This window comes from Salvelinus fontinalis, chromosome 4 (genome assembly GCF_029448725.1).
Source record: "Salvelinus fontinalis isolate EN_2023a chromosome 4, ASM2944872v1, whole genome shotgun sequence".
Taxonomy (NCBI): domain Eukaryota; kingdom Metazoa; phylum Chordata; class Actinopteri; order Salmoniformes; family Salmonidae; genus Salvelinus; species Salvelinus fontinalis.
Window position 1 is genome coordinate 12,067,938 of NC_074668.1, and position 24,592 is coordinate 12,092,529.

Genomic DNA, 24,592 nt, shown 5'->3' on the forward strand with positions numbered 1-24,592 from the left:
AAGTGAGCTGAGCGACGAAAGTTCCTTGTCTTTGACTAGAGACCAACGCGCGGAAGGGCGGACGATAGCAGCACCCACTGCTGTTATTAGCCTTCACATCTCAATGTACTGTTGTCAAAGAAAGCACTGATCATGCCCACTGCTTTTGCAGGGCAAATATATTGATCAGTGTTAGAATACTACATTTTTTCTTATGAGATTATTTTTCATAGATTTTTATTTGTAGGTAGATATTTTTCCACCATGGTGCTAGGAAAGGTAAAGAGCTTCACCGTAACCTACGACTGTCTCAATGACAGCAATGTCCCCGTTTTCGCAAGCGGGGACTCCGTCTCAGGTAGGGTTATCATCGAAGTCACCGGAGAAATCCGTGTGAAATCTCTTAAAATTCAAGCAAAGGGATTTGCAAAAGTTCGTTGGACTGAATCCCGAAATGCTGGATCTAACACTGCCTATACGCAAAATTACACAGAAGAAGTGGAATATCTAAACCATAGAGACATCCTAATTGGACATGAAAGAGGTAAGATAGCCTAATACAACCATATTTGTAGCTAAAGAAATCACCTTCTTCCCTGAGATGCTCTGTGTAGGCTAGTCATTGTGGGTCTTGAGGTTCCTCACAGAGGATGCTGTTGTGCTGTCAACCTAACGCCATACGTTACAGACTGGCTAATAATGAACACAATTGAATGCATAACAGATACAGATTGGGTACGATCTATGAACCAGCATCACAATCACCACACCTTTTTTTTTTTTTTTTTTTTTTACTGGCTATAACACATGCATATCGGCACATGCATGTCTTGCAGGTCAAATTCTCCTCGAGACATTTAAAACTACGGTAGGATATTCTTCAATTAAATCATTTAAAATATGGGAATTTATTTTATCATGATACTTTAGAATTAGCCGGTGCTTGAAAAGGCCTACATTATTAATAAAGTCTATTAAGTTAGCAATGTCTGAGCTGCAGACTGAATGACAGTGGTCTCTATCCTTCCTTCATTTTAGCCTATTATAACAATGATATAAATTACAATGTGTAATCAACACAGTACATTGAGGTACATAGCAGTCTCCGTTTACATATTTGTAGTTTTACTAAAAAAAATCGTTTTTATCGAGCGATCTTGTCATGTTTAACATTGAAGCTTTTCTTAAGTTTCCACCCATTGTTCAAAGCGGTTCAATCCTGTTCAGAAACTGGATGTGTGGGGGTTTAAGGGACTGTGCTTTCTCTCCGTTGATTGGCTGAAGTGCTCATGTGTCTTCCAATGACCTAATGCTTTTGCGGAAAGTGACAGAGAAACCTGCAACTTATCCGACCTGCCAGCACAAGGTTACAAAGTCACATAAAAAGAAAAATAGCATTCGTTCCATTTATTTTATGCCTTCGTGTGTCGGCATGTCTAGTGTTTAGTGCTAATATCTAGCCTATTATAAGCAACATTCAGATATAAAATGAATGGTGCATAAGTCCTGCACTTGGCTATGAAGTAGAAGTTGTACAATTACCAAGCCTATCTGAACGCACAACACTTTAGCCTATTTGCGGATGATAATGTAGCCCTGTTTTTGTTCACTTTCAATTTACACCACTGAAACTCGGTGGTCCTAAGCAGTAGAAAAGGTTCGTTAGTCTGTTGCTAATGTACGTAGTAGATCTTTCAGCTGATTTAATAATGAGTTTACAGACTGTAATTTGTTTCTTGATGATGAAAATAATGTATTTGATCTGTCTCTGTATGGGGAATAATATATGCATATGTTGTTAATGTTTTATATCAATTGTTGAATAGTTTGATTCGGTTTCTTGAAATGGTCAATGCCTTCCTCTGTGGCTTTATTAAAATAATGTATGTAGTTTATGGATATCAGTGGCGCTTAATAAAGGTTTAATTAATTGAATTGCTTCATTGTCTGTCGTCTTTTTCATTCCTCTTTCCTGTCTCTTACAATCCCTGGTCCATGCTGCAGTAATTTACACGCTTCAGATCTTGAGGGGGTTGTCCCTGATAGTGAACCACTGACTGAATGCCGCACAGTGAATGCATAATGAGAGAGCCGGGTTGGGGAAGCTGCTCGCTCCGGTTTAGGCCGGTCTCCTCCTGCTCCAGTCTGCTTTTGAGTGACAGCTCGGCAGTTGTTTACCACGACTCCGCTGCTGCTAAGGCTGGGAGGATTGCTGAGCTAGAGGAAACCGAGATCCCGCTCTATAGCGGGTTGCTTTCAAATAGCACACAACAAGATATATTTTCGTATGGATCATATAATGCGTAATTAATTACACAACACCAAACTCGTCTCTCCATATTACACTACATACGGAATAATCCATACTTTCAGAGTAATAAGAATTAGATGATATATTTTACAGTTCATAATTGGGGCTTCTATTAAACAATATATATTATATATGTTCTCTCTATCAATACTGACTTACACAATGTGTCAGTGTTATTGATCAGGACTTTAAGGTTTTTGCTAGATAAGTAAATATGTTTCTAGAAAGATCATCATTTCACATTTTAATTTTTTTCTCTCATCATTCTCATATTACAGACCTTTCAGTGCCTTCCTGGTGTCCAATAATGATAATAATAGTTATATTGTGCTCTCTGTTGTGTTATTGTGTGTTATCTATGTTATATCTGTGTTGTGATACGTAGGTGATGTCATACTGCATATTTCCCAGGTATGGTATACATGTGTTGGAATATTGTCCTTCTGTTGTTTCAGACGAGGACAACTCAGAAGAAGGACTCACCACCATCCATTCAGGACGACACGAGTATGCATTCAGCCTTGAGCTTCCACAGACGTGAGTATATCTACTTCACTTATCAAAAAACGGACTTAAGGAAAAATGTTTCTATTTTAATATCCTATTGTCTTTCCTTAGTTGAAGATTTGCGCTAGAGGCTGGCTTTATGTTTTCCAAAAATGACCTGTTTTTGTAACCCCTTGTCTCTCTCTGTCCCCTCTCTTATCTCTCACAGACCTCTGGCTACCTCGTTGGAAGGGAAGCACGGCAGCGTGCGTTACTGGGTGAAGGCCGAGCTACACAGGACATGGTTTCTGCCCATGAAAACCAAGAAAGAATTCACAGTGTTTGAACACATCGACATAAACACCCCTTTACTCCTGGTGAGCTCACGGATCTGTCTCCTGTACAGTGTCTGTAAGTTTATGCGTTGTGAACTTTTAGGGTCTTGTTCAATGGTTCAGTGGGCAGCAGAGATCTATTTCCATTGGTAGCCAAGAGAGAGACTTAAAGGTGGAAGAATGACAAGTGCTTAGTTACAGATGTTGCCTAGATATAGAAAGAATTAGCAAATGCCATCACTCAGGCACCTTGCTTTTCATTGGTTGTAATCTGATTTGGTGTCATGGCTGCCAGCGCCTCTGTTATTGTTGTGGCAGAATGTGCTAGTCACACATTTTATTTTACTAGAGGACCCCAAACCCATAGCACAGATGACACCAGTGGACATGGCTTGTGAAAAACCCCTCAGTTGGGCCATACGCTCCCGAGTGGTGCAGCGGTCTAAGGCACTGCATCTTAGTGCAAGAGGCGTCACTACAGTCCCTGGTTCGATTCTGGGTTTGGCCGCGGTAGGCCGTCATTGTAAATAAGAATTTGTTCTTAAACTGACTTGCCTAGTTCAATAAAGGTTCAATTAAAACAATTAAACCTAACAGAGATTATGTTCTGATCAGTTGGTAAAGTAGAGAAATCAACACATTCAAAACATGGTTCAAACAAAGCAGTGTTGTTGGTCATGTATTGATGTTAAATGACAGTTGAGGGTGAATTGATCTGTAATGTTCTGTGACAGCCACTTAGTATGGTGATGACCTCTCTATGTCTTCCGGGTTTATGGAAATAAAAACTGGTTTTCGCCATGTTTTTGAGCGACGGGCCTCAGGTGCCGTGGGTCATTGTGTTAACTGAGAGAGGTGCGTCTTTCTGTCAGCCCCCCCCCCCCCCCCCCCCCCACCGGGGATGATTGAGAAGAGGAATAAGGAAGCCAGATTCTCAAGCTCTTACATTCCGCTGTTCTCTCTGTCTGTTTCACAGTCACCCCAGGCAGGTACGAAAGACAAGACTTTATGCTGCTGGTTCTGCACCTCAGGTCCAATCTCCTTAAGTGCCAAAATCGAAAGGAAGGGATATACCCCAGGTGAGGAGAACACCTTGACTCTGTCACTCTAATTGATTAGTAATTTGGCACTCTTGTAGGTAAATAACTACAGATGACTGCTATATTATGTTTGATCATGACATCTCAATCGAAAGATCTTCGGACCGATTTAACTAAACTTCTTCTTTCTTGTCTTTGCAGGAGAGTCGATTCAGATCTTTGCCGAGATCGAGAATTGTTCCTCTCGCATGGTCGTGCCAAAGGCAGCCATTTACCAAACACAGACCTTCAAAGCCAAAGGTAAACTGAAGGAGGTCAAACAGCTGGTGGCCAACCTCCGAGGGGAGTCGCTGTCCTCAGGCAAGACGGAGACGTGGAGTGGCAAAATGCTGAAGATCCCCCCTGTCTCTCCCTCCATCTTGAACTGCAGCATCATCCGAGTGGAGTATTCTCTCATGGTGAGTACAGCTACTGATCTGGGCAGACCCTCTCTTCCTCTTTCTCCTTCTGACCTCCTTCTCCCTCTGACCTTCTCTTTCTCCCTCTCACCTTCTCTTTCTCCCTCTCACCTTCTCTTTCTCCCTCTCACCTTCTCTTTCTCCCTCTCACCTTCTCTTTCTCCCTCTCACCTTCTCTTTCTCCCTCTCACCTTCTCTTTCTCCCTCTCACCTTCTCTTTCTCCCTCTCACCTTCTCTTTCTCTCTCCTTCTCACATTTTCTTTCCCTCTCTCTCCCTCTCACCTTCTCTTTCTCCCTCTCCCTCTCACCTTCTCTTTCTCCCTCACCCTCTCACCTTCTCTCTCTCCCTCACCTTCTCTCTCTTCCTCTCATCTTCTCTTTCTCCCTCACCTCTTTCTCTCTCTCCCTCTCACCTTCTCTTTCTCCCTCACCCTCTCACCTTCTCTCTCTCCCTGACCTTCTCTCTCTCCCTCACCTTCTCTCTTTTCCTCTCACCTTCTCCTTCTCCCTCTCACCTTCTCCTTCTCCCTCTCACCTTCTCTTTCTCTCTCTCTCTCCCTCTCACCTTCTCTTTCTCCCTCTCCCTCTCACCTTCTCTTTCTCCCTCACCCTCTCACCTTCTCTCTCTCACTCACCTTCTCTCTCTCCCTCACCTTCTCTCTCTTCCTCTCACCTTCTCTTTCTCCCTCTCACCTCTTTCTCTCTCTCTCTCCCTCTCACCTTCTCTTTCTCCCTCACCCTCTCACCTTCTCTCTCTCACTCACATTCTCTCTCTCCCTCTTACCTTCTCTTTCTCCCTCACCCTCTCACCTTCTCTCTCTTCCTCTCACCATCTCTTTCTCCCTATCACCTTCTCTTTCTCTATCCAATTACTCATCTCCAATGTGGTGGTGACAATTGTCAACAGATTCCGTCACGTTGAGGTAAATCTGGACATATAAATATGGAGTGATGTAAAATGTCAAGACACTATTATGGGCCACATATCACATTGGTACTAGGCACATTTCCAAAGGTTTCTTGAGTTCCTAGAAAGCTCTCTTAAGTTTCCCACTGTGACCTAGGTAGCTTTGGCAAAGACATTGTCATTGTACCAGGTGTTCTCTCCATAAGAGGATGAGTCTAGAATATCTGTGGCAACAGTTGTCTTAGAAGTGCTAATGACCTCTATACCCTGTCAACAGACTGCTTCAGGCTTTCCCTTGCATCAGTGGAACACCTACATGAGATTACCTCCCATACAGAAGGAGTGTAACACTGTAGATCACACAGGTGTGTTGTTCAGTGAAGGTGGAGCTACAGTACTTACCCTCTGTTGTGTGCTGCTCACCCTTTCCAGGTGTACGTGGACATCCCCGGAGCCATGAACCTGTCTCTGAACCTGCCACTGATCATCGGCACCATCCCGCTGCACCCCGTCGGCAGCCGCACCTCCAGTGTCAGCAGCCAGTGCAGCATGACCATGAGCTGGCTAGGCATGGCCCTGCCAGAGCGTCCTGAAGCCCCACCAAGCTATGCCGAGATCATGACAGAGGAGCAGAGACGGAGCCTGGAGGTGACCTCAGCCAGGGATGAGTTGGAGGGATCACTCTTTGCCTACATCCAGGAGTTCCGCTTCCAGCCCCCTCCTCTCTACTCTGAGGTACGCATCAACAAAACGTACACCCACTACTAAGACTAACTATTTTACACACTGCACTTAGTGAACATATTCAAGTCTGGTAGCCGAGAGGTGCTGTTCCAGTCATTAAAGCAGTGTTTCCTTCACTTCCGCCAGGTTGATCCCAATCCTGATCAAGCCAGCCGGACAGAGGAGAGGAGGTCTGACACCTGTCCATCACGCTGAAGGAAGCTCAGAGCCCCGCCCGGAGATGTTTCGGGCGTTTCTAGTCAGCTCTGTTTTTGTTTCCCCCCCCCCCCCAGCGACAGCGTTCGTACGCCACCGTCGATGTTGAGAGAAAACAAAACAAAGAAACAAACATGGACGATACCACGGTTGAACGAAGCCCCTCCCACAGAGAGAGGCACAGGAAGTCAATACACAGAGAGGCACAGGAAGTCAATGCTTCTACACCTGCATTGCTTGCTGTTTGGGGTTTTAGGCTGGGTTTCTGTACAGCACTTCGAGATATTAGCTGATGTACGAAGGGCTATATAAAATAAACTTGATTTTGATTGATTTGAATACGGGAACACTTCCTGGCAGCCTGCCTGGCCGGGGCACGGCTAGACAAACACACACCTGACCTGTGAAAAAGAAACCCCTGTAGTGGAGACAGCCTTGGTGGAGTGATGATGCCGTGCCAGGTCCCTGTCTGCCTATAGCGCTTAATATCCTGCTTTCTTCTGTAACCAAAGCATACAGACATGGCTCTCACACAGAGCAGAACTGTCATGACGAGATCTGAGCAGAAGAAGAAACAGGAAGAAGAGAAAACAATATAAGCACCACTGTCTGAAGAGCTCAGCAGCAGAGGGACTACCTTCTTCCTGTCTGAAGAGCTCAGCAGCAGAGAGACTACCTTCTTCCTGTCTGAAGAGCTCAGCAGCAGAGAGACTACCTTCTTCCTGTCTGAAGAGCTCAGCAGCAGAGAGACTACCCTCCTCCTGTCTGAAGAGCTCAGCAGCAGAGAGACTACCCTCCTCCTGTCTGAAGAGCTGAGCAGCAGAGAGACTACTCTCCTCCTGTCTGAAGAGCTGAGCAGCAGAGAGACTACCCTCCTCCTGTCTGAAGAGCTCAGCAGCAGAGAGACTACCCTCCTCCTGTCTGAAGAGCTGAGCAGCAGAGAGACTATCCTCCTCCTGTCTGAAGAGCTGAGCAGCAGAGAGACTACCCTCCTCCTGTCTGAAGAGCTGAGCAGCAGAGAGACTACCCTCCTCCTGTCTGAAGAGCTGAGCAGCAGAGAGACTACCCTCCTCCTGTCTGAAGAGCTGAGCAGCAGAGAGACTACCCTCCTCCTGTCTGAAGAGCTGAGCAGCAGAGAGACTACCCTCCTCCTGTCTGAAGAGCTCAGCAGCAGAGAGACTACCTTCCTCCTGTCTGAAGAGCTGAGCAGCAGAGAGACTACCCTCCTCCTGTCTGAAGAGCTCAGCAGCAGAGAGACTACCCTCCTCCTGTCTGAAGAGCTGAGCAGCAGAGAGACTACCCTCCTCCTGTCTGAAGAGCTGAGCAGCAGAGAGACTACCCTCCTCCTGTCTGAAGAGCTGAGCAGCAGAGAGACTACCCTCCTCCTGTCTGAAGAGCTGAGCAGCAGAGAGACTACCCTCCTCCTGTCTGAAGAGCTCAGCAGCAGAGAGACTACCCTCCTCCTGTCTGAAGAGCTGAGCAGCAGAGAGACTACCCTCCTCCTGTCTGAAGAGCTCAGCAGCAGAGAGACTACCTTCCTCCTGTCTGAAGAGCTGAGCAGCAGAGAGACTACCCTCCTCCTGTCTGAAGAGCTCAGCAGCAGAGAGACTACCCTCCTCCTGTCTGAAGAGCTGAGCAGCAGAGAGACTACCCTCCTGTCTCATGAGGGATTTTTGCACATGTTATTCTTGGCTTAAGTTGTGTAGTTCCATTTTGAAGAAGAAAAAAGAATCTCAATTTTTTTTTCAGCCTAGTAACATGCTGGACGAAAGAGACTGCAGGCTTAATGCCTAGACTCCTTATCTGCACAACTTCGAACAACGCAGAGAACATAGATACTTGGGGGAACGCAAGACTGAAAAGGACAGAAACAATGCACTGACCTTGTTTAATCTGTTTTAAGATGTTATTTTTCTTGGTCTCATTTCCTTAATGACGTGTAGACAGGACTTGAAAGCAGCAGCACACTCTCCATTCAAAAGCTATTTTTTAATGTCTCCTCAGTTGGCTTCCTTTTTACTTTACTAGATTATGTCTTCTGATTTAGTTCCAAACTTAGAATGCCTTCGATCCAATCATATGTTGCTTTGTGTTTATGTTGCACTGTGTTCTGGAGTAGAAGAGCGTCAGGCCAGCACTTGCCACTCAAGTAGAGCATTAGATGCAGAGACTTGTGAGTGTGTGTATGCGTGCGTGTGGGACATATTAGAATGCCCATCCTCAGTGTCCCCGTCCCTCTACTCACAAAGAAACACTGTAATGGGTGGTCTTCTCACTTGGCAAAAAAAACAAAAAACAAGATGTTTTAATTGCACTGTTTGAAATAGTAAAAGAATGATTTCTCATATTTTAAAATAGTATATTACCAAAACAAGAGAGAAGAGAAATACACGGAGCAGCAAGGTAGCTTCCGAAGGCCAACAACATTCCCTTTTTGTCCATGCTACACTTGCCGACTTCATTCACCAACTACTTCATTTTCCAGACCAGTGAAGACTGAAATGCTAGAATTATATATGTAAAAAAAGTAAGAGTACATGGTATGATCTGCTTCTAAAAATGGGGCAGATGCAAACCCAGTCTGGCAAACTGCTGGGGAATAATGGAGGCTGGTGGGAGGAGCTATAGGAGGAGGGGCTCATTGTAATGGCTGGAATGGAATTAATGGAAGGGTATCACACATATGGAAACCACATGTTTGACCCCGTTCCTTTTATTCCATTCCAGCCATTATAATAAGCCCCTCCTATAGCTCCTCCCACCAGCCTCCACTATATTGGATGTTGCTAAAGCTCCACTCAAACTGGCCAGAACAAATAGTGGTAGGTTGACATGAGTAATACATTGGTTTTCAAACTCATTCAACACCTAGACCAGCTAGAGTGGAGTTCTGGCATCGTCTTAAAGAGGCACTTTTTGATCATAAAAAAAAAACGAACTAGCATTGATGGTGGGAGGTCTGTAAAAAGTCTGGTAACCACATAATACTTTCTGATGAGAAATGTAGTCAGGCAGTGTTGTGATGGACATTAATGCATTATTTACTCTTCTAAGATTAGAGACTTTTTAAAAAAGTTTACAGTTTTGAATTAGTTGACACAAGTTTGTATGTTATGTTTTTGTGCTCTGTTAAGATCCAGCTAGCAAATATAAGGATACTGCTTACAGTAATAGACAACAAACTAGGAATTAAAGTGATCTTATCTTAGTGGCCTTGACACAGAACTGACCTAATTATGATGCTCCATTATCGAGTGTCTAAACAATTTACAACCTTACTCTTTTTCTCTCTTCTCTGTGTCTGTATGTATTAGTCACTTTAAGTTTGTCAAAGGGACAAAAAGGGAAGAAAAAAATTGTCCTTAAAAGAAAGTGTAAAAGAAAAAAAATGACGATCCCTAGACGAGCCTTTTTGATTGTGCATTTGTCTGAATGTCTTTACTGATGGCTAGATAATGTACTAGGGTATTGATGGTTTGCTTTCCAGTCAGACAACCCCATTTAGTTAAGTTCTACTCACCTCTCCGCTTCATGGAACAGCTGTGGATCAGCAACCTTCCGTACCCCACTGAGAATGAATTAGCTAGCAAGTGGAATAGATCGATATTCTAAGATAAAATCCCTCTCATTTATTATTTACATTTTTTTTTATCTTAGGGAATCTCTATCAAGTTAAAAGAAAAATGAATAAGCTTAAATCTGTTTCAGGTTGGTCGATTCTATAGTCCGTTGTTTGGTGTAGTCAGTGTAGTCCAGTGTTAAAAGCTAAATCCCTGACTTATTGAAGTGAGGAATCAAAATGCTAAAAATGGGAGAGTGGATCTAAAATGTTTTAGAAACAAAGTGCAATATTACTCATTTGAATGTGTTTTATTCTCTATTTGTAAATCTAGTTTCTCCTTTGTCTTTATAGTTTGTTGGGCATGATCGTCTATAGATATTGTATGAATATCCTGAATGATTTTGTAACCATTTTGTCTAGTTATTCTTTTGAGTTTAATAAACTTTTGTAAAAAATCATTAATTTCTTTCTTCTTGATGAGACCACTAATCCAACTTCAGTAGATATGTTATTTTTATTAAGATAAAAAAAACACGATAACTTACATCAGGTAGTCTGACATCAATTTAGTTAGGCTCAATTACCCATAGCCTTATGACGATCAAGGGCCGAACGTCAGGGGAGGTGCAGCAGTCCCACATTTTGAAAGAAAACAAGCTCTCACTACCATATAGTCACTACACACACAGCCAAAGCTTCCATAATGTGCAACAGCGCCCCTGCCTGTAATTCCTAGAATTTACACTTCACTCCAATGTATTCAATATTCCAATAGAGTGGGCCAGACACAAGATACACATATTGGTAGTGGTTTTCTAGAAACTAAATGTCACACAAGTAGCTATAAACAATTCAATGCTAATAAGGATTACCAATAATTAAATTATGGTTATATCCAAATATACTTGGTTTTATTTTTGTCTTGGTAAAGGTTTTGTAAGTTACTGCAAAGTGAGTGTGCTGTAAGATCTCCCAACCCAAACCACCAGGAATACATATCTGCCATACTTCTCTCTGTTTACACAACTTCATGACTTCAACAAACATTATTTTGTTTATTTTCCTTGCAATGGTTTTCATTGGAAAACATATTTGCCACAGCATTACATTAGAATGCTCACATGCATGTGAGCATTCTAGAAATCATCAGGGAGGGAGGCAAATCCAACCTCATCGTGGAGAAGAAACGTCACTTGGCTGGAGAGAAGAAACGTCACCTGGCTGGAGAGAAGAAACGTCAGTTGGCTGGAGAGAAGAAACGTCAGTTGGCTGGAGAGAAGAAACGTCAGTTGGCTGGAGAGAAGAAACGTCAGTTGGCTGGAGAGAAGAAACGTCAGCTGGCTGGAGAGAAGAAACGTCAGTTGGCTGGAGAGAAGAAACGTCAGTTGGCTGGAGAGAAGAAACGTCAGCTGGCTGGAGAGAAGAAACGTCAGTTGGCTGGAGAGAAGAAATGTCAGCTGGCTGGAGAGAAGAAACGTCAGTTGGCTGGAGAGAAGAAACGTCAGCTGGCTGGAGAGGAGAAACGTCAGTTGGCTGGAGAGAAGAAACGTCAGTTGGCTGGAGAGGAGAAACGTCAGTTGGCTGGAGAGAAGAAACGTCAGTTGGCTGGAGAGAAGAAATGTCAGCTGGCTGGAGAGAAGAAACGTCAGTTGGCTGGAGAGGAGAAACGTCAGCTGTCTGGAGAGGAGAAACGTCAGCTGTCTGGAGAGGAGAAACGTCAGCTGTCTGGAGAGGAGAAACGTCAGTTGGCTGGAGAGGAGAAACGTCAGTTGGCTGGAGAGAAGAAATGTCAGTTGGCTGGAGAGGTGAAACTTCAGCTGGCTGGAGAGAAGAAACGTCAGTTGGCTGGAGAGGAGAAACGTCAGTTGGCTGGAGAGAAGAAACGTCAGTTGGCTGGAGAGAAGAAACGTCAGTTGGCTGGAGAGAAGAAATGTCAGTTGGCTGGAGAGGAGAAACGTCAGTTGGCTGGAGAGAAGAAACGTCAGCTGGCTGGAGAGGAGAAACGTCAGTTGGCTGGAGAGAAGAAACGTCAGTTGGCTGGAGAGGAGAAACGTCAGCTGGCTGGAGAGGAGAAACGTCAGTTGGCTGGAGAGAAGAAACGTCAGTTGGCTGGAGAGGAGAAACGTCAGCTGGCTGGAGAGAAGAAACGTCAGCTGGCTGGAGAGGAGAAACGTTAGTTGGCTGGAGAGGAGAAACGTCAGTTGGCTGGAGAGAAGAAACGTCAGTTGGCTGGAGAGAAGAAACGTCAGTTGGCTGGAGAGGAGAAACGTCAGTTGGCTGGAGAGAAGAAACATCAGTTGGCTGGAGAGGAGAAACGTCAGTTGGCTGGAGAGAAGAAACGTCAGTTGGCTGGAGCGATGTGGATCGTTAGCCAGGCAACATGTTTAGCCTAGTGGCTTTGCAAACAGTTTCATGCGAATGAGAGAAAAATTTGAGAAAAATGTGACTATTTGCACAATCATCTTAAAATCTCATTATAAATTAGGTGTTCTTTTACCTCACAGAAACGTTATACTATGCTATTATATTTGGTTCTGTTATGTAGAATACTATCATTTGATCTTGCAGAAATTGATTCAGCTTTGATCTAAGAGCACCAATCTCCATCAGTGAAATTCGCCAGTGTACCTTGTTCTCTGGGCAGCTGAATGAGCAGAGCAGATACTGTGCTTAAAGTAGAGAATCCCGCACATGTGCAGACGCTTCGGATCTTTAGGTATCGGGAAGAGGCTTTCTGAACCGAAGATTGAATCTCTGCCTTTCTCTAGTCCAGTGGTTCCCAACCTTTTTATAGTCCCGTACCCCTTCAAACATTCAACCTCCAGCTACGTACCCCCTCTAGCACCAGTGTCAGTGCACTCTCAAATGTTGTATTTTGTCATCATTATAAGCCTGCCACACACACACTATACAATACAATTATTAAACATAAGAATGAGTGTGAGTTTTTGTCACAACCCGGCTCGTGGGAAGTGACAAAAAGGTCTTATAGGACCAGGTCACAAATAATAATACAATAATAACCAATTATTGTGCTCTTTATTTAACCACCAATAACTCACCACAGGTTAATGACAAGGGTGTGCTTGAAAGGGTGATCATAACTCTGCAATGTTGGGTTGTATTGGAGAGAGTCTCAGTCTTAAATCATTTTCCACACACAGTCCGTGTCTGTATTTAGTTTTCATGCTAGTGAGGATCGACAATCCATTCTCACATACACTACCGTTCAAAAGTTTGGGGTCACTTAGAAATGTCCTTGTTTTTGAAAGAAAAGCACATTTTTTGTCCATTAAAATAACATCAAATTGATCAGAAATACAGTGTAGACATTGCTAATGTTGTTAATGACTATTGTAGCTGGAAACAGCTGATTTTTTATGGAATATCTACATAGGTGTACAGCGGCCCATTATCAGCAACCCTCACTCCTGTGTTCCAATGGCACGTTGTGTTAGCTAATCCAAGTTTATCATTTTAAAAGGCTAATTGATCATTAGAAAACCCTTTTGCAATTATGTTAGCAGAGCTTAAAACTGTTGTTCTGATTAAAGAAGCAATAAAACTGGCCTTCTTTGGACTAGTTGAGTATCTGGACCATCAGCATTTGTGGGTTCAATTACAGGCTCAAAATGGCCAAAAACAAATAACTTGCTTCTGAAACTCGTCAGTCCATTCTTGTTCTGAGAAATGAAGGCTATTCCATGTGAGAAATTGCCAAGAAACTGAAGATCTCGTACAACGCTGTGTACTACTCCCTTCATAGAACAGCGCCAACTGGCTCTAACCAGAATAGAAAGAGGAGTGGGGAGGCTCCGGTGCACAACTGAGCAAGAGGACAAGTACATTAGAGTGTCTAGCTTGAGAAACAGACACCTCACAAGTCCTCAACTGGCAGCTTTATTAAATAGCACCCGCAAAACACCAGTCTCAACTTCAACTGTGAAGAGGTGACTTCAGGATGCTGGCCTTCTAGGCAGAGTTGCAAAGAAAAAGCCATATCTCAGACTGGCCAGTAAAAAGAAATTATTAAGATGGACAGAAGAACACAAACACTGGACAGAGGAACTCTGCCTAGAAGGCCAGCAACCCGGAGTCGCCTCTTCACTGTTGACGCTGAGACTGGTGTTTTGCGGCTGCTATTTAATGAAGCTGCCAGTTGCTCAGTTGTGCACCAGGGCCTCCCACTCCTCTTTCTATTCTGGTTAGAGCCAGTTTGTGCTGTTCTGTGAAGGGAGTAGTACACAGTGTTGTACGAGATCTTCAGTTTCTTTGCAATTTCTTGCTGTTACTCAATTACCTTTCCTCATCAGGGGGCTCCAAGGTTCATGACCCCTGTGAAGATCAAAGGTCACTTACAGTGGAAGAGTGCAGAGATTAGACTGGTACAGTATGACTAAAAGGTCACGGTGACCCACCTCTCCAGGACCAGCCGCTGACCCCCAACACGGCACAAAAGAACATCAAATGTGACACATGTTTTATTGATTCACATTGAATTAGGATGGACCACATGCTAGACCTTTACTTAACTTGTCTCATCATGGGAACTGGACTGGGATGTTATTTAGAGATTGACCTGGTTTTCTCTGACCATGTTTGATTAGAAACAACTGGGTTTTATTGTGCATGATTCCTTCCAATCAAGCAATGATATCTAAGGACAACGATCAGATGAAATACACCGGATGGGTGTTACTATCCCGGACGGGAGTTACTATCCCGGACGGGTGTCACTATCCCGGACGGGAGTTACTATCCCGGACGGGTGTTACTATCCCGGACGGGTGTCACTATCCCGGACGGGAGTCACTATCCCGGACGGGAGTTACTATCCCGGACGGGTGTTACTATCCCGGACGGGTGTTATTATCCCGGACGGGTGTTACTATCCCGGACGGGTGTTACTATCCCGGACGGGTGTTACTATCCCGGACGGGTGTTACTATCCCTGATGGGTGTTACTATCCCGGACGGGTGTTACTATCCCGGACGGGTGTTACTATCCCGAACAGGTGTTACTATTCCTGATGGGTGTTACTATCCCAGATGGGTGTTACTATCCCTGATGGGTGTTACTATCCCAGATGGGTGTTACTATCCCAGATGGGTGTTACTATCCCAGATGGGTGTTACTATCCCAGATGGGTGTTACTATTCCAGATGGGTGTTACTATCCCTGATGGGTGTTACTATTCCTGATGGGTGTTACTATCCCGGACGGGTGTTACTATTCCTGATGGGTGTTACTATTCCTGATGGGTGTTACTATCCCAGACGGTTGTTACTATCCCGGATGGGTGTTACTATCCCAAAAACTATTGTACTAACTGGACACGTTGTTCCTTTCATTCAAACTGTCTTTGTACTGAGCAAAATGAAGAATGATCCAGATCTTTTGTAATGGTTCAGAACAAACAAAGCAATTGCTTACATGAATTCATTTATATTTTCACTCTGAAGATGTGTTTATAATGTCTGACATGGTTGGCATAGATGACAGATACATGACCTATTTATAATGTGCCTACATCTCTGAGGTAACAAACCCATCAATGTAATACATAGAAAATCAATTGCACTGTCAGCCATCTTTTGTAATAATTGATTATGAAAGAAGAAGAGAAGTATAGAATCTCACGGACAGTGGCGGGTTCATTCAGATTACGAAATGCACTATGCTCAAACAAGGCTCTTGGCTCTACTCGAGCATGGGTCAAGTCACATGAACATGGCAATATTTTGACATTGTATTACACCCAGCTGGACGTAATCTGTTCTTTATCTGACCTCGAGCTTAAGATTCAAAACGATGTATGGCTCTTCGAAGTATGGACGCTAACCCTATTTGACAAGGCCCTGTCAGGTAATCGTTATGCACACATGTATTTTCTGACGTTTCTCTTTTCAGCTCCATGATGGTGAGTCAGTTTGTGCTGTTCTGTGAAGGGAGTAGTACACAGCGTTGTATGAGATTTTCAGTTTCTTAGGCAATTTCTTGCATGGAATAGCCTTCATTTCTCAGAACAAGAATATACTGACAAGTTTCAGAAGAAAGGTATTTTTTTCTGGCCATTTTGAGCCTGTAATCGAACCCAGAAAATGCTGATGCTCCAGATACTCAACTAGTCCAAAGAAGGCCAGTTTATTGCTTCTTTAATCAGTACCACAGTTTTCAGCTGCGCTAACATAATTGCAAAAGGGTTTTCTAATGATCAATTAGCCTTTTAAAATGATAAACTTAGATTAGCTAACACAAGGTGCCATTGGAACACAGGAGTGATGGTTGCTGATAATCGGCCTCTTGTACGCCTATGTAGATATTCCATAAAAAAATCAGCCGTTTCCAGCTACAATAGTAATTTACAACATTAACAATGTCTACACTGTATTTCTGATCAATTTGATGTTATTTCAATGGACAAAAAATTTGCTTTTCTTTCAAAAACAAGGACATTTCTAAGTGACCCCAAACTTTTGAATGGTGTTGTACATTATCATTCCATTTAATGACATTGTTTTGTTTTACTTAATTTGCTTCCTCCGTAAAGGCCATCACGGCCATGTGGTTGTTGCTGAGGATCATTAGTAACAGTTGATAATATATAAATAGACATGTAGGTTAATTAAATCGTTATGGAGGGGAGCACAGACCAAGCCATAACAGTTTGAACCCGACGCAATGGCGAAATACTTGGCCATGTCATCACACAGTTCCATGGTTAGTGTAGGCAATATTGTACACTATTTTCCCTATTATATTTCTATGTAAACTAATCTTCCATCATTACCATGGGTTGAAGAATGTGGCAATTTTCTGAATGAATCAAACCACAGTTTTCTTTATTTGTGTGGTCTCTCCAAACCTGTTTTTTGTGTGATTAATAAATACTTTTCTAAACCTAAATAATCTACAAGATCAGAGTATTTTTAAATCTACCTATTGGTGCTGAAACGGAGACGATTATGCATATATTTAGATGGCTTTCTTTCATTGATCGTTAGTATTCTGAACCCGTTTTCTTGGGTCTGTTGACAAAATCTAAAAGGTACACCGTATTTAAAGGAATTGCTTAAGATAAATGTACTGAAAACCCCATTGAATTAAAACTCTGTTGGCCAGCAAGTGGGAGGGTTTTCAGCGGTTGAATGAAATGTATTCAGAGTGTGCGAGGTAGCCACACTCACAGAGCCCATTACTAGACTGAATAAAGTAAATCTGAGTACCAAATAGTGAGAAGTGCGTCGGAAAAGCGTGCGCAAGAATGTTGTAAACTCAATTGGAATCCACCCCTGAGTGAATTATGTTCGAGAAGGAAACGGCAACCTCATTGTTGAAAGTGCGTCACAGTTGAATAGAAACAATAAGGAAGTTAACTTTAGCCTCAGCGGTTCTCATGCTCACTTCGTTCTTTTTAATCCCATTTTCTATTCCAGTGATGTCATCATTTTGATTGCAGCATGCTTCTCATTGTCATAAAGGAAGGTATCAGGTGATTGTTTCTACTTGAGTCTTGCATTGAATCGCGGCCTTAGTCTCAGAACCTTATAGAGTCAGAGTCCATTACAGGGGAGATTTGTGTTTAGATGTATTTTTAAAATGTTGTTCTTTTCCGCCACCGGTCCTGCACTCACCCCAGTTCACACACTCTTCTTTTAAACCATGCTAGCAGTTTCCTGTTCATATCTGTTTCCTGTTCATATCTGCATAATGCCATGTGGAGGGGGGCATAATGCCATGTGGAGAGGGACATAATGCCATGTGGAGAGGGACATAATGCCATGTGGAGAGGGACATAATGCCATGTGGAGAGGGACATAATGCCATGTGGAGGGGGACATAATGCCATGTGGAGAGGGACATAATGCCATGTGGAGGGGGACATAATGCCTGGTGGAGGGGGGCATAATGCTTAGTGGACGGGGACATAATGACATGTGGAGGAGGGTATAATGCCTAGTGGAGGGGGACATAATGACATGTGGAGGAGGGTATAATGCTTAGTGGAGGTGGACATAATGACATGTGGAGGTGGACATAATGCCTAGTGGAGGGGGACATAATGCCTAGTGGAGGGGGGCATAATGCCATGTGGAGGGGGGCATAATGCTTAGTGGAGGGGGACATAATGCCATGTGGAGGGGGGCATAATGCCATGTGGAGGGGGACATAATGCCATGTGGAGGGGGGCATAATGCCATGTGGAGGGGGACATAATGCTTAGTGGAGGGGGGCATAATGCCTAGTGGAGGTGGACATAATGCCTGGTGGAGGGGGGCATAATGCTTAGTGGAGGGGGACATAATGCCATGTGGAGGGGGGCATAATGCCTGGTGGAGGGGGGCATAATGCCATGTGGAGGGGGGCATAATGCTTAGTGGAGGGGGGCATAATGCCTGGTGGAGGGGGGCATAATGCTTAGTGGAGGGGGGCATAATGCCTGGTGGAGGGGGGCATAATGCCTAGTGGAGGGGGGCATAATGCTTAGTGGAGGGGGGCATAATGCCTAGTGGAGGGGGGCATAATGCTTAGTGGAGGGGGGCATAATGCCTAGTGGAGGGGGGCATAATGTCTAGTGGAGGGGGACATAATGCCTGGTGGAGGGGGGCATAATGCCTAGTGGAGGGGGGCATAATGCTTAGTGGAGGGGGGCATAATGCTTAGTGGAGGGGGGCATAATGCTTAGTGGAGTGGGACATAATGCCTAGTGGAGGGGGGCATAATGCTTAGTGGAGGGGGACATAATTCCATGTGGAGGGGGGCATAATGCTTAGTGGAGGGGGACATAATGCTTAGTGGAGGGGGGCATAATGCCATGTGGAGGGGGGCATAATGCCATCTGGAGGGGGGCATAATGCCTGGTGGAGGGGGGCATAATGCCATGTGGAGGGGGACATAATGCCTAGTGGAGGGGGACATAATGCCATCTGGAGGGGGGCATAATGCCTGGTGGAGGGGGGCATAATGCCTAGTGGAGGGGGACATAATGCCATCTGGAGGGGGGCATAATGCCTGGTGGAGGGGGGCATAATGCCATGTGGAGGGGGGCATAATGCCATGTGGAGAGGGACATAATGCCTGGTGGAGGGGGGCATAATGCTTAGTGGAGGGGGGCATATGCCTAGTGGAGGGGGACATAATGCCATCTGGAGGGGGGCATAATGCCTGGTGGAGGGGGGCATAATGCCTAGTGGAGGGGGGCATAATGCCTAGTGGAGGGGGACATAATGCCATCTGGAGGGGGGCATAATGCCTGGTGGAGGGGGGCATAATGCCTAGTGGAGGGGGACATAATGCCATCTGGAGGGGGGCATAATGCCTGGTGGAGGGGGGCATAATGCCTAGTGGAGGGGGACATAATGCCATCTGGAGGGGGGCATAATGCCTGGTGGAGGGGGGCATAATGCCATGTGGAGGGGGGCATAATGCCATGTGGAGGGGGGCATAATGCCTAGTGGAGGGGGACATAATGCCATCTGGAGGGGGGCATAATGCCTGGTGGAGGGGGGCATAATGCCATGTGGAGGGGGGCATAATGCCTGGTGGAGGGGGGCATAATGTCTAGTGGAGGGGGACATAATGCCATGTGGAGGGGGGCATAATGCCTGGTGGAGGGGGACATAATGCCATGTGGAGGGGGGCATAATGCCTGGTGGAGGGGGGCATAATGCCATGTGGAGGAGGGTATAATGCCTGGTGGAGGGGGACATAATGCCATGTGGAGGGGGGCATAATGCCTGGTGGAGGGGGACATAATGCCATGTGGAGGGGGGCATAATGTCTAGTGGAGGGGGACATAATGCCTAGTGGAGGGGGGCATAATGCTTAGTGGAGAGGGGACATAATGTCTAGTGGAGTTGGGGCATAATGCCATGTGAAGTTGGGGCATAATGCCTGGTGGAGGGGGGCATAATGCCATGTGGAGTTGGGGCATAATGCCTGGTGGAGGGGGACATAATGCCATGTGGAGTTGGGGCATTATGCTTAGTGGAGGGGGACATAATGCTTAGTGGAGGGGGACATAATGACATGTGGAGGGGGGCATAATGCCATGTGGAGGGGGGCATAATGCCATGTGGAGGGGGGGGGGATAATGCCTAGTGGGGGGTGGGGTGGGGGCATAATGCCATGTGGAGGGGGGGGGGGATAATGCCATGTGGAGGGGGGCATAATGCCATGTGGAGGGGGGCATAATGCCATGTGGAGGGGGGGGGGGATAATGCCTAGTGGGGGGTGGGGGGGGGGCATAATGCCATGTGGAGGGGGAGAGGGGCATAATGCCGTGTGGAGGGGGGGGGGATAATGCCATGTGGAGGGGGGCATAATGCCATGTGGAGGGGGGGGGATAATGCCTAGTGGGGGGTGGGGGGGGGCATAATGCCATGTGGAGGGGGAGAGGGGCATAATGCCGTGTGGAGGGGGGCATAATGCCATGTGGAGGGGGACATATTGCCATGTGGAGGGGGGGCATAATGCCATGTGGAGGGGGACATATTGCCATGTGGAGGGGGGGGGGGATAATGCCTAGTGGGGGGTGGGGGGGGGGCATAATGCCATGTGGAGGGGGAGAGGGGCATAATGCCGTGTGGAGGGGGGCATAATGCCATGTGGAGGGGGACATAATGCCATGTGGAGGGGGACATATTGCCATGTGGAGGGGGGGCATAATGCCGTGTGGAGGGGGACATAATGCCTAGTGGACGGGGGCATAACGCCTAGTGGAGGGGGACATAATGCCATGTGGAGGGGGGGGCATAATGCCTAGTGGAGGGGGGCATAACGCCTAGTGGAGGGGGGAGGCATAATGCCTAGTGGAGGGGGACATAATTACATTTAACATTTACATTTAAGTCATTTAGCAGACGCTCTTATCCAGAGCGACTTACAAATTGGTGCATTCACCTTATGACATCCAGTGGAACAGCCACTTTACAATAGTGCATCTAGATCTTTTAAGGGGGGGGGGGGCAGAAGGATTGCTTTATCCTAGGTATTCCTTGAAGAGGTGGGGTTTCAGGTGTCTCCGGAAGGTGGTGATTGACTCCGCTGTCCTGGCGTCGTGAGGGAGTTTGTTCCACCATTGGGGTGCCAGAGCAGCGAACAGTTTTGACTGGGCTGAGCGGGAACTGTACTTCCTCAGTGGTAGGGAGGCGAGCAGGCCAGAGGTGGATGAACGCAGTGCCCTTGTTTGGGTGTAGGGCCTGATCAGAGCCTGAAGGTACTGAGGTGCCGTTCCCCTCACAGCTCCGTAGGCAAGCACCATGGTCTTGTAGCGGATGCGAGCTTCAACTGGAAGCCAGTGGAGAGAGCGGAGGAGCGGGGTGACGTGAGAGAACTTGGGAAGGTTGAACACCAGGCGGGCTGCGGCGTTCTGGATGAGTTGTAGGGTGGAGGGGGGGGGGGCATAATGCCTAGTGGAAGAGGGCATAATGCCATGTGGAAGTGGGGCATAATGCCATGTGGAGTTGGGACATAATGCCATGTGGAGGGGGGCATAATGCCTAGTAGAGGGGGGGGGGGGCATAATGCCTAGTGGAGGAGGGCATAATTCCTAGTGGAGGGGGGGGGGGGCATAATGCCTAGTGGAGGTGGGCATAACGCCTAGTGGAGGGGGGGCATAATGCCTAGTGGAGGGGGGGCATAATGCCTAGTGGAGGGGGGGGCATAATGCCTAGTGGAGGGGGGAGGCATAATGCCTAGTGGAGGGGGGCATAATCAAATCAAATCAAATGTATTTATATAGCCCTTCTCACATCAGCTGATATCTCAAAGTGCTGTACAGAAACCCAGCCTAAATCCCCAAACAGCAAGCAATGCAGGTGTAGAAGCACGGTGGCTAGGAAAAACTCCCTAGAAAGGCCAAAACCTCGGAAGAAACCTAGAGAGGAACCAGGCTATGAGGGGTGGCCAGTCCTCTTCTGGCTGTGCCGGGTGGAGATTATAACAGAACATGGCCAAGATGTTCAAATGTTCATAAATGACCAGCATGGTCAAATAATAATAATCACAGTAGTTGTCGAGGGTGCAAGTCAGCACCTCAGGAGTAAATGTCAGTTGGCTTTTCATAGCCGATCATTAAGAGTATCTCTACCGCTCCTGCTGTCTCTAGAGAGTTGAAAACAGCAAGTCTGGGACAGGTAGCACGTCCGGTGAACAGGTCAGTGATCCATAGCCGCAGGCAGAACAGTTGAAACTGGAGCAGCAGCACGGCCAGGTGGACTGGGGACAGCAAGGAGTCATCATGCCAGGTAGTCCTGAGGCATGGTCCTAGGGCTCAGGTCCTCTGAGAGAGAGAAAGAAAGAGAGAATTAGAGAGAGCATACTTAAATTCACACAGGACACCGGATAAGACAGGAGAAGTACTCCAGATATAACAAACTGACCCTAGCCCCCGACACATAAACTGCAGCATAAATACTGGAGGCTGAGACAGGAGGGGTCAGGAGACACTGTGGCCCCATCCGATGATACCCCCGGGACAGGGCCAAACAGGCAGAATATAACCCCACCCACTTTGCCAAAGCACAGCCCCCACACCACTAGAGGGATATCTTCAACCACCAACTTACCATCCTGAAACAAGGTCGAGTATAGCCCACAAAGATCTCCGCCACGGCACAACCCAAGGGGGGGCGCCAACCCAGACAGAAAGATCACTTCAGTGACTCAACCCACTCAAGTGACGCACCCCTCCTAGGGACGGCATGGAAGAGCACCAGTAAGCCAGTGACTCAGCCACTGTAATAGGGTTAGAGGCAGAGAATCCCAGTGGAGAGAGGGGAACCGGCTAGGCAGAGACAGCAAGGGCGGTTCGTTGCTCCAGAGCCTTTCCGTTCATCTTCACACTCCTGGGCCAGACTACGCTCAATCATATGACCCACTGAAGAGATGAGTCTTCAGTAAAGACTTAAAGGTTGAGACCGAGTATGCGTCTCTCACATGGGTAGGCAGACCATTCCATAAAAATGGAGCTCTATAGGAGAAAGCCCTGCCTCCAGCTGTTTGCTTAGAAATTCTAGGGACAATTAGGAGGCCTGCGTCTTGTGACCGTAGTGTACGTGTAGGTATGTACGGCAGGACTAAATCGGAAAGATAGGTAGGAGCAAGCCCATGTAATGCTTTGTAGGTTAGCAGTAAAACCTTGAAATCAGCCCTTGCCTTAACAGGAAGTCAGTGTAGGGAGGCTAGCACTGGAGTAATATGATTTTTTTTTTTGGTTCTAGTCAGGATTCTAGCAGCCGTATTTAGCACTAACTGAAGTTTATTTAGTGCTTTATCCAGGTAGCTTGAAAGTAGAGCATTGCAGTAGTCTAACCTAGAAGTAACAAAAGCATGCATTCATTTTTCTACATCATTTTTGTACAGAAAGTTTCAGATTTTTGCAATTTTACATAGATGGAAAAAAGCTGTCCTTGAAACAGTCTTAATATGTTCGTCAAAGGAGAGATCAGGGTCCAGAGTAACGCCGAGGTCCTTCACAGTTTTATTTGAGACGACTGTACAACCATCAAGATTAATTGTCAGATTCAACAGAAGATCTCTTTGTTTCTTGGGACCTAGAACAAGCATCTTTGTTTTGTCTGAGTTTAAAAGTAGAAAGTTTGCAGCCATCCACTTCCTTATGTCTGAAACACAGGCTTCTAGCGAGGGCAATTTTGGGGCTTCACCATGTTTCATTGAAATGTACAGCTGTGTGTCATCCACATAGCAGTGAAAGTTAACATTATGTTTTCGAATGACATCCCCAAGAGGTAAAATATATAGTGAAAACAATAGTGGTCCTGAAACGGAACCTTGAGGAACACCGAAATTTACAGTTGATTTGTCAGAGGAAAAAACATTCACAGAGACATGCCTACTGGAGGGGAGGGGCATAATGCCTAGTGGGGGGTGGGGGGGGGGGGCATGATGCCTAGTGGAGGGGGGGGGGCATAATGCCGAGTGGAGGGGGAGGGGCATAATGACTAGTGGAGGGAGGGGGGGCATAATGCCATGATGAGGGGGGGCATAATGCCTAGTGGAGGGGGGGGGGGCATAATGCCATGTGGAGGGGGGGCATAATGCCATGTGGAGAGGGGGGGGGGGCATAATGCCTAGTGGAAGAAGGGGCATAATGCCTAGTGGAGGGGGGTATAATGCCATATGGAGGGGGACATAATGCCTAGTGGAGGGGGGCATAACGCCTAGTGGAGGAGGGCATAATGCCATGTGGAGGGGGGCATAATGCTTTGTGGAGAGGGGCATAATGCCATGTGGAGGGGGGCATAATGCTTAGTGGAGGGGGGCATAATGCCTAGTGGAGGGGGGCATAATGCTTAGTGGAGGGGGGCATAATGCCATGTGGAGGGGGGCATAATGCCATGTGGAGGGGGGCATAATGCCTTGTGGAGAGGGGCATAATGCCATGTGGAGGGGGGCATAATGCTTAGTGGAGGGGGGCATAATGCCTAGTGGAGGGGGGCATAATGCCATGTGGAGTTGGGGCATAATGCCTTGTGGAGAGGGGCATAATGCTTAGTGGAGGGGGGACATAGTGCCATGTGGAGGGGGGCATAATGCTTAGTGGAGAGGGG

The 24,592-nt window shown here is 46.2% G+C and overlaps 2 protein-coding genes across 2 annotated transcripts; both read left to right on the forward strand.

The window, feature by feature from the left end:
* Positions 1-21: 21 nt before the first annotated feature.
* Positions 22-10,476, forward strand: LOC129853097 (arrestin domain-containing protein 3-like). The gene is made up of 7 exons (XM_055918804.1): positions 22-523; positions 2,746-2,827; positions 3,006-3,153; positions 4,088-4,190; positions 4,353-4,609; positions 5,950-6,252; positions 6,388-10,476. The coding sequence occupies exons 1-7, from the start codon at positions 244-246 to the stop codon at positions 6,454-6,456; spliced, it is 1,242 nt and encodes a 413-aa protein (XP_055774779.1). The 5' UTR covers positions 22-243; the 3' UTR covers positions 6,457-10,476.
* Positions 10,477-11,139: 663 nt separating this feature from the next.
* LOC129852753 (axoneme-associated protein mst101(2)-like) lies at positions 11,140-12,195 on the forward strand. Its single transcript, XM_055918415.1, has 2 exons — positions 11,140-11,686; positions 11,774-12,195. Exons 1-2 carry the CDS (start codon positions 11,140-11,142, stop codon positions 12,193-12,195), a joined length of 969 nt encoding a protein of 322 aa, XP_055774390.1.
* The last annotated feature ends 12,397 nt before the right edge of the window (positions 12,196-24,592 follow it).

Excerpts from the sequence above, each read along its gene's own strand:
- LOC129853097 (XM_055918804.1), top strand. The coding sequence starts at position 244 with ATGGTGCTAGGAAAGGTAAAGAGCTTCACCGTAACCTACGACTGTCTC. Across the intron at positions 3,154-4,087 it reads TAAACACCCCTTTACTCCTG|TCACCCCAGGCAGGTACGAA; the intron begins GTGAGCTCACGG and ends TCTGTTTCACAG. Across the intron at positions 4,610-5,949 it reads GAGTGGAGTATTCTCTCATG|GTGTACGTGGACATCCCCGG; the intron begins GTGAGTACAGCT and ends CACCCTTTCCAG.
- LOC129852753 (XM_055918415.1), top strand. The coding sequence starts at position 11,140 with ATGCATGTGAGCATTCTAGAAATCATCAGGGAGGGAGGCAAATCCAAC. Across the intron at positions 11,687-11,773 it reads GTTGGCTGGAGAGGAGAAAC|AGGAGAAACGTCAGTTGGCT; the intron begins GTCAGCTGTCTG and ends AGTTGGCTGGAG.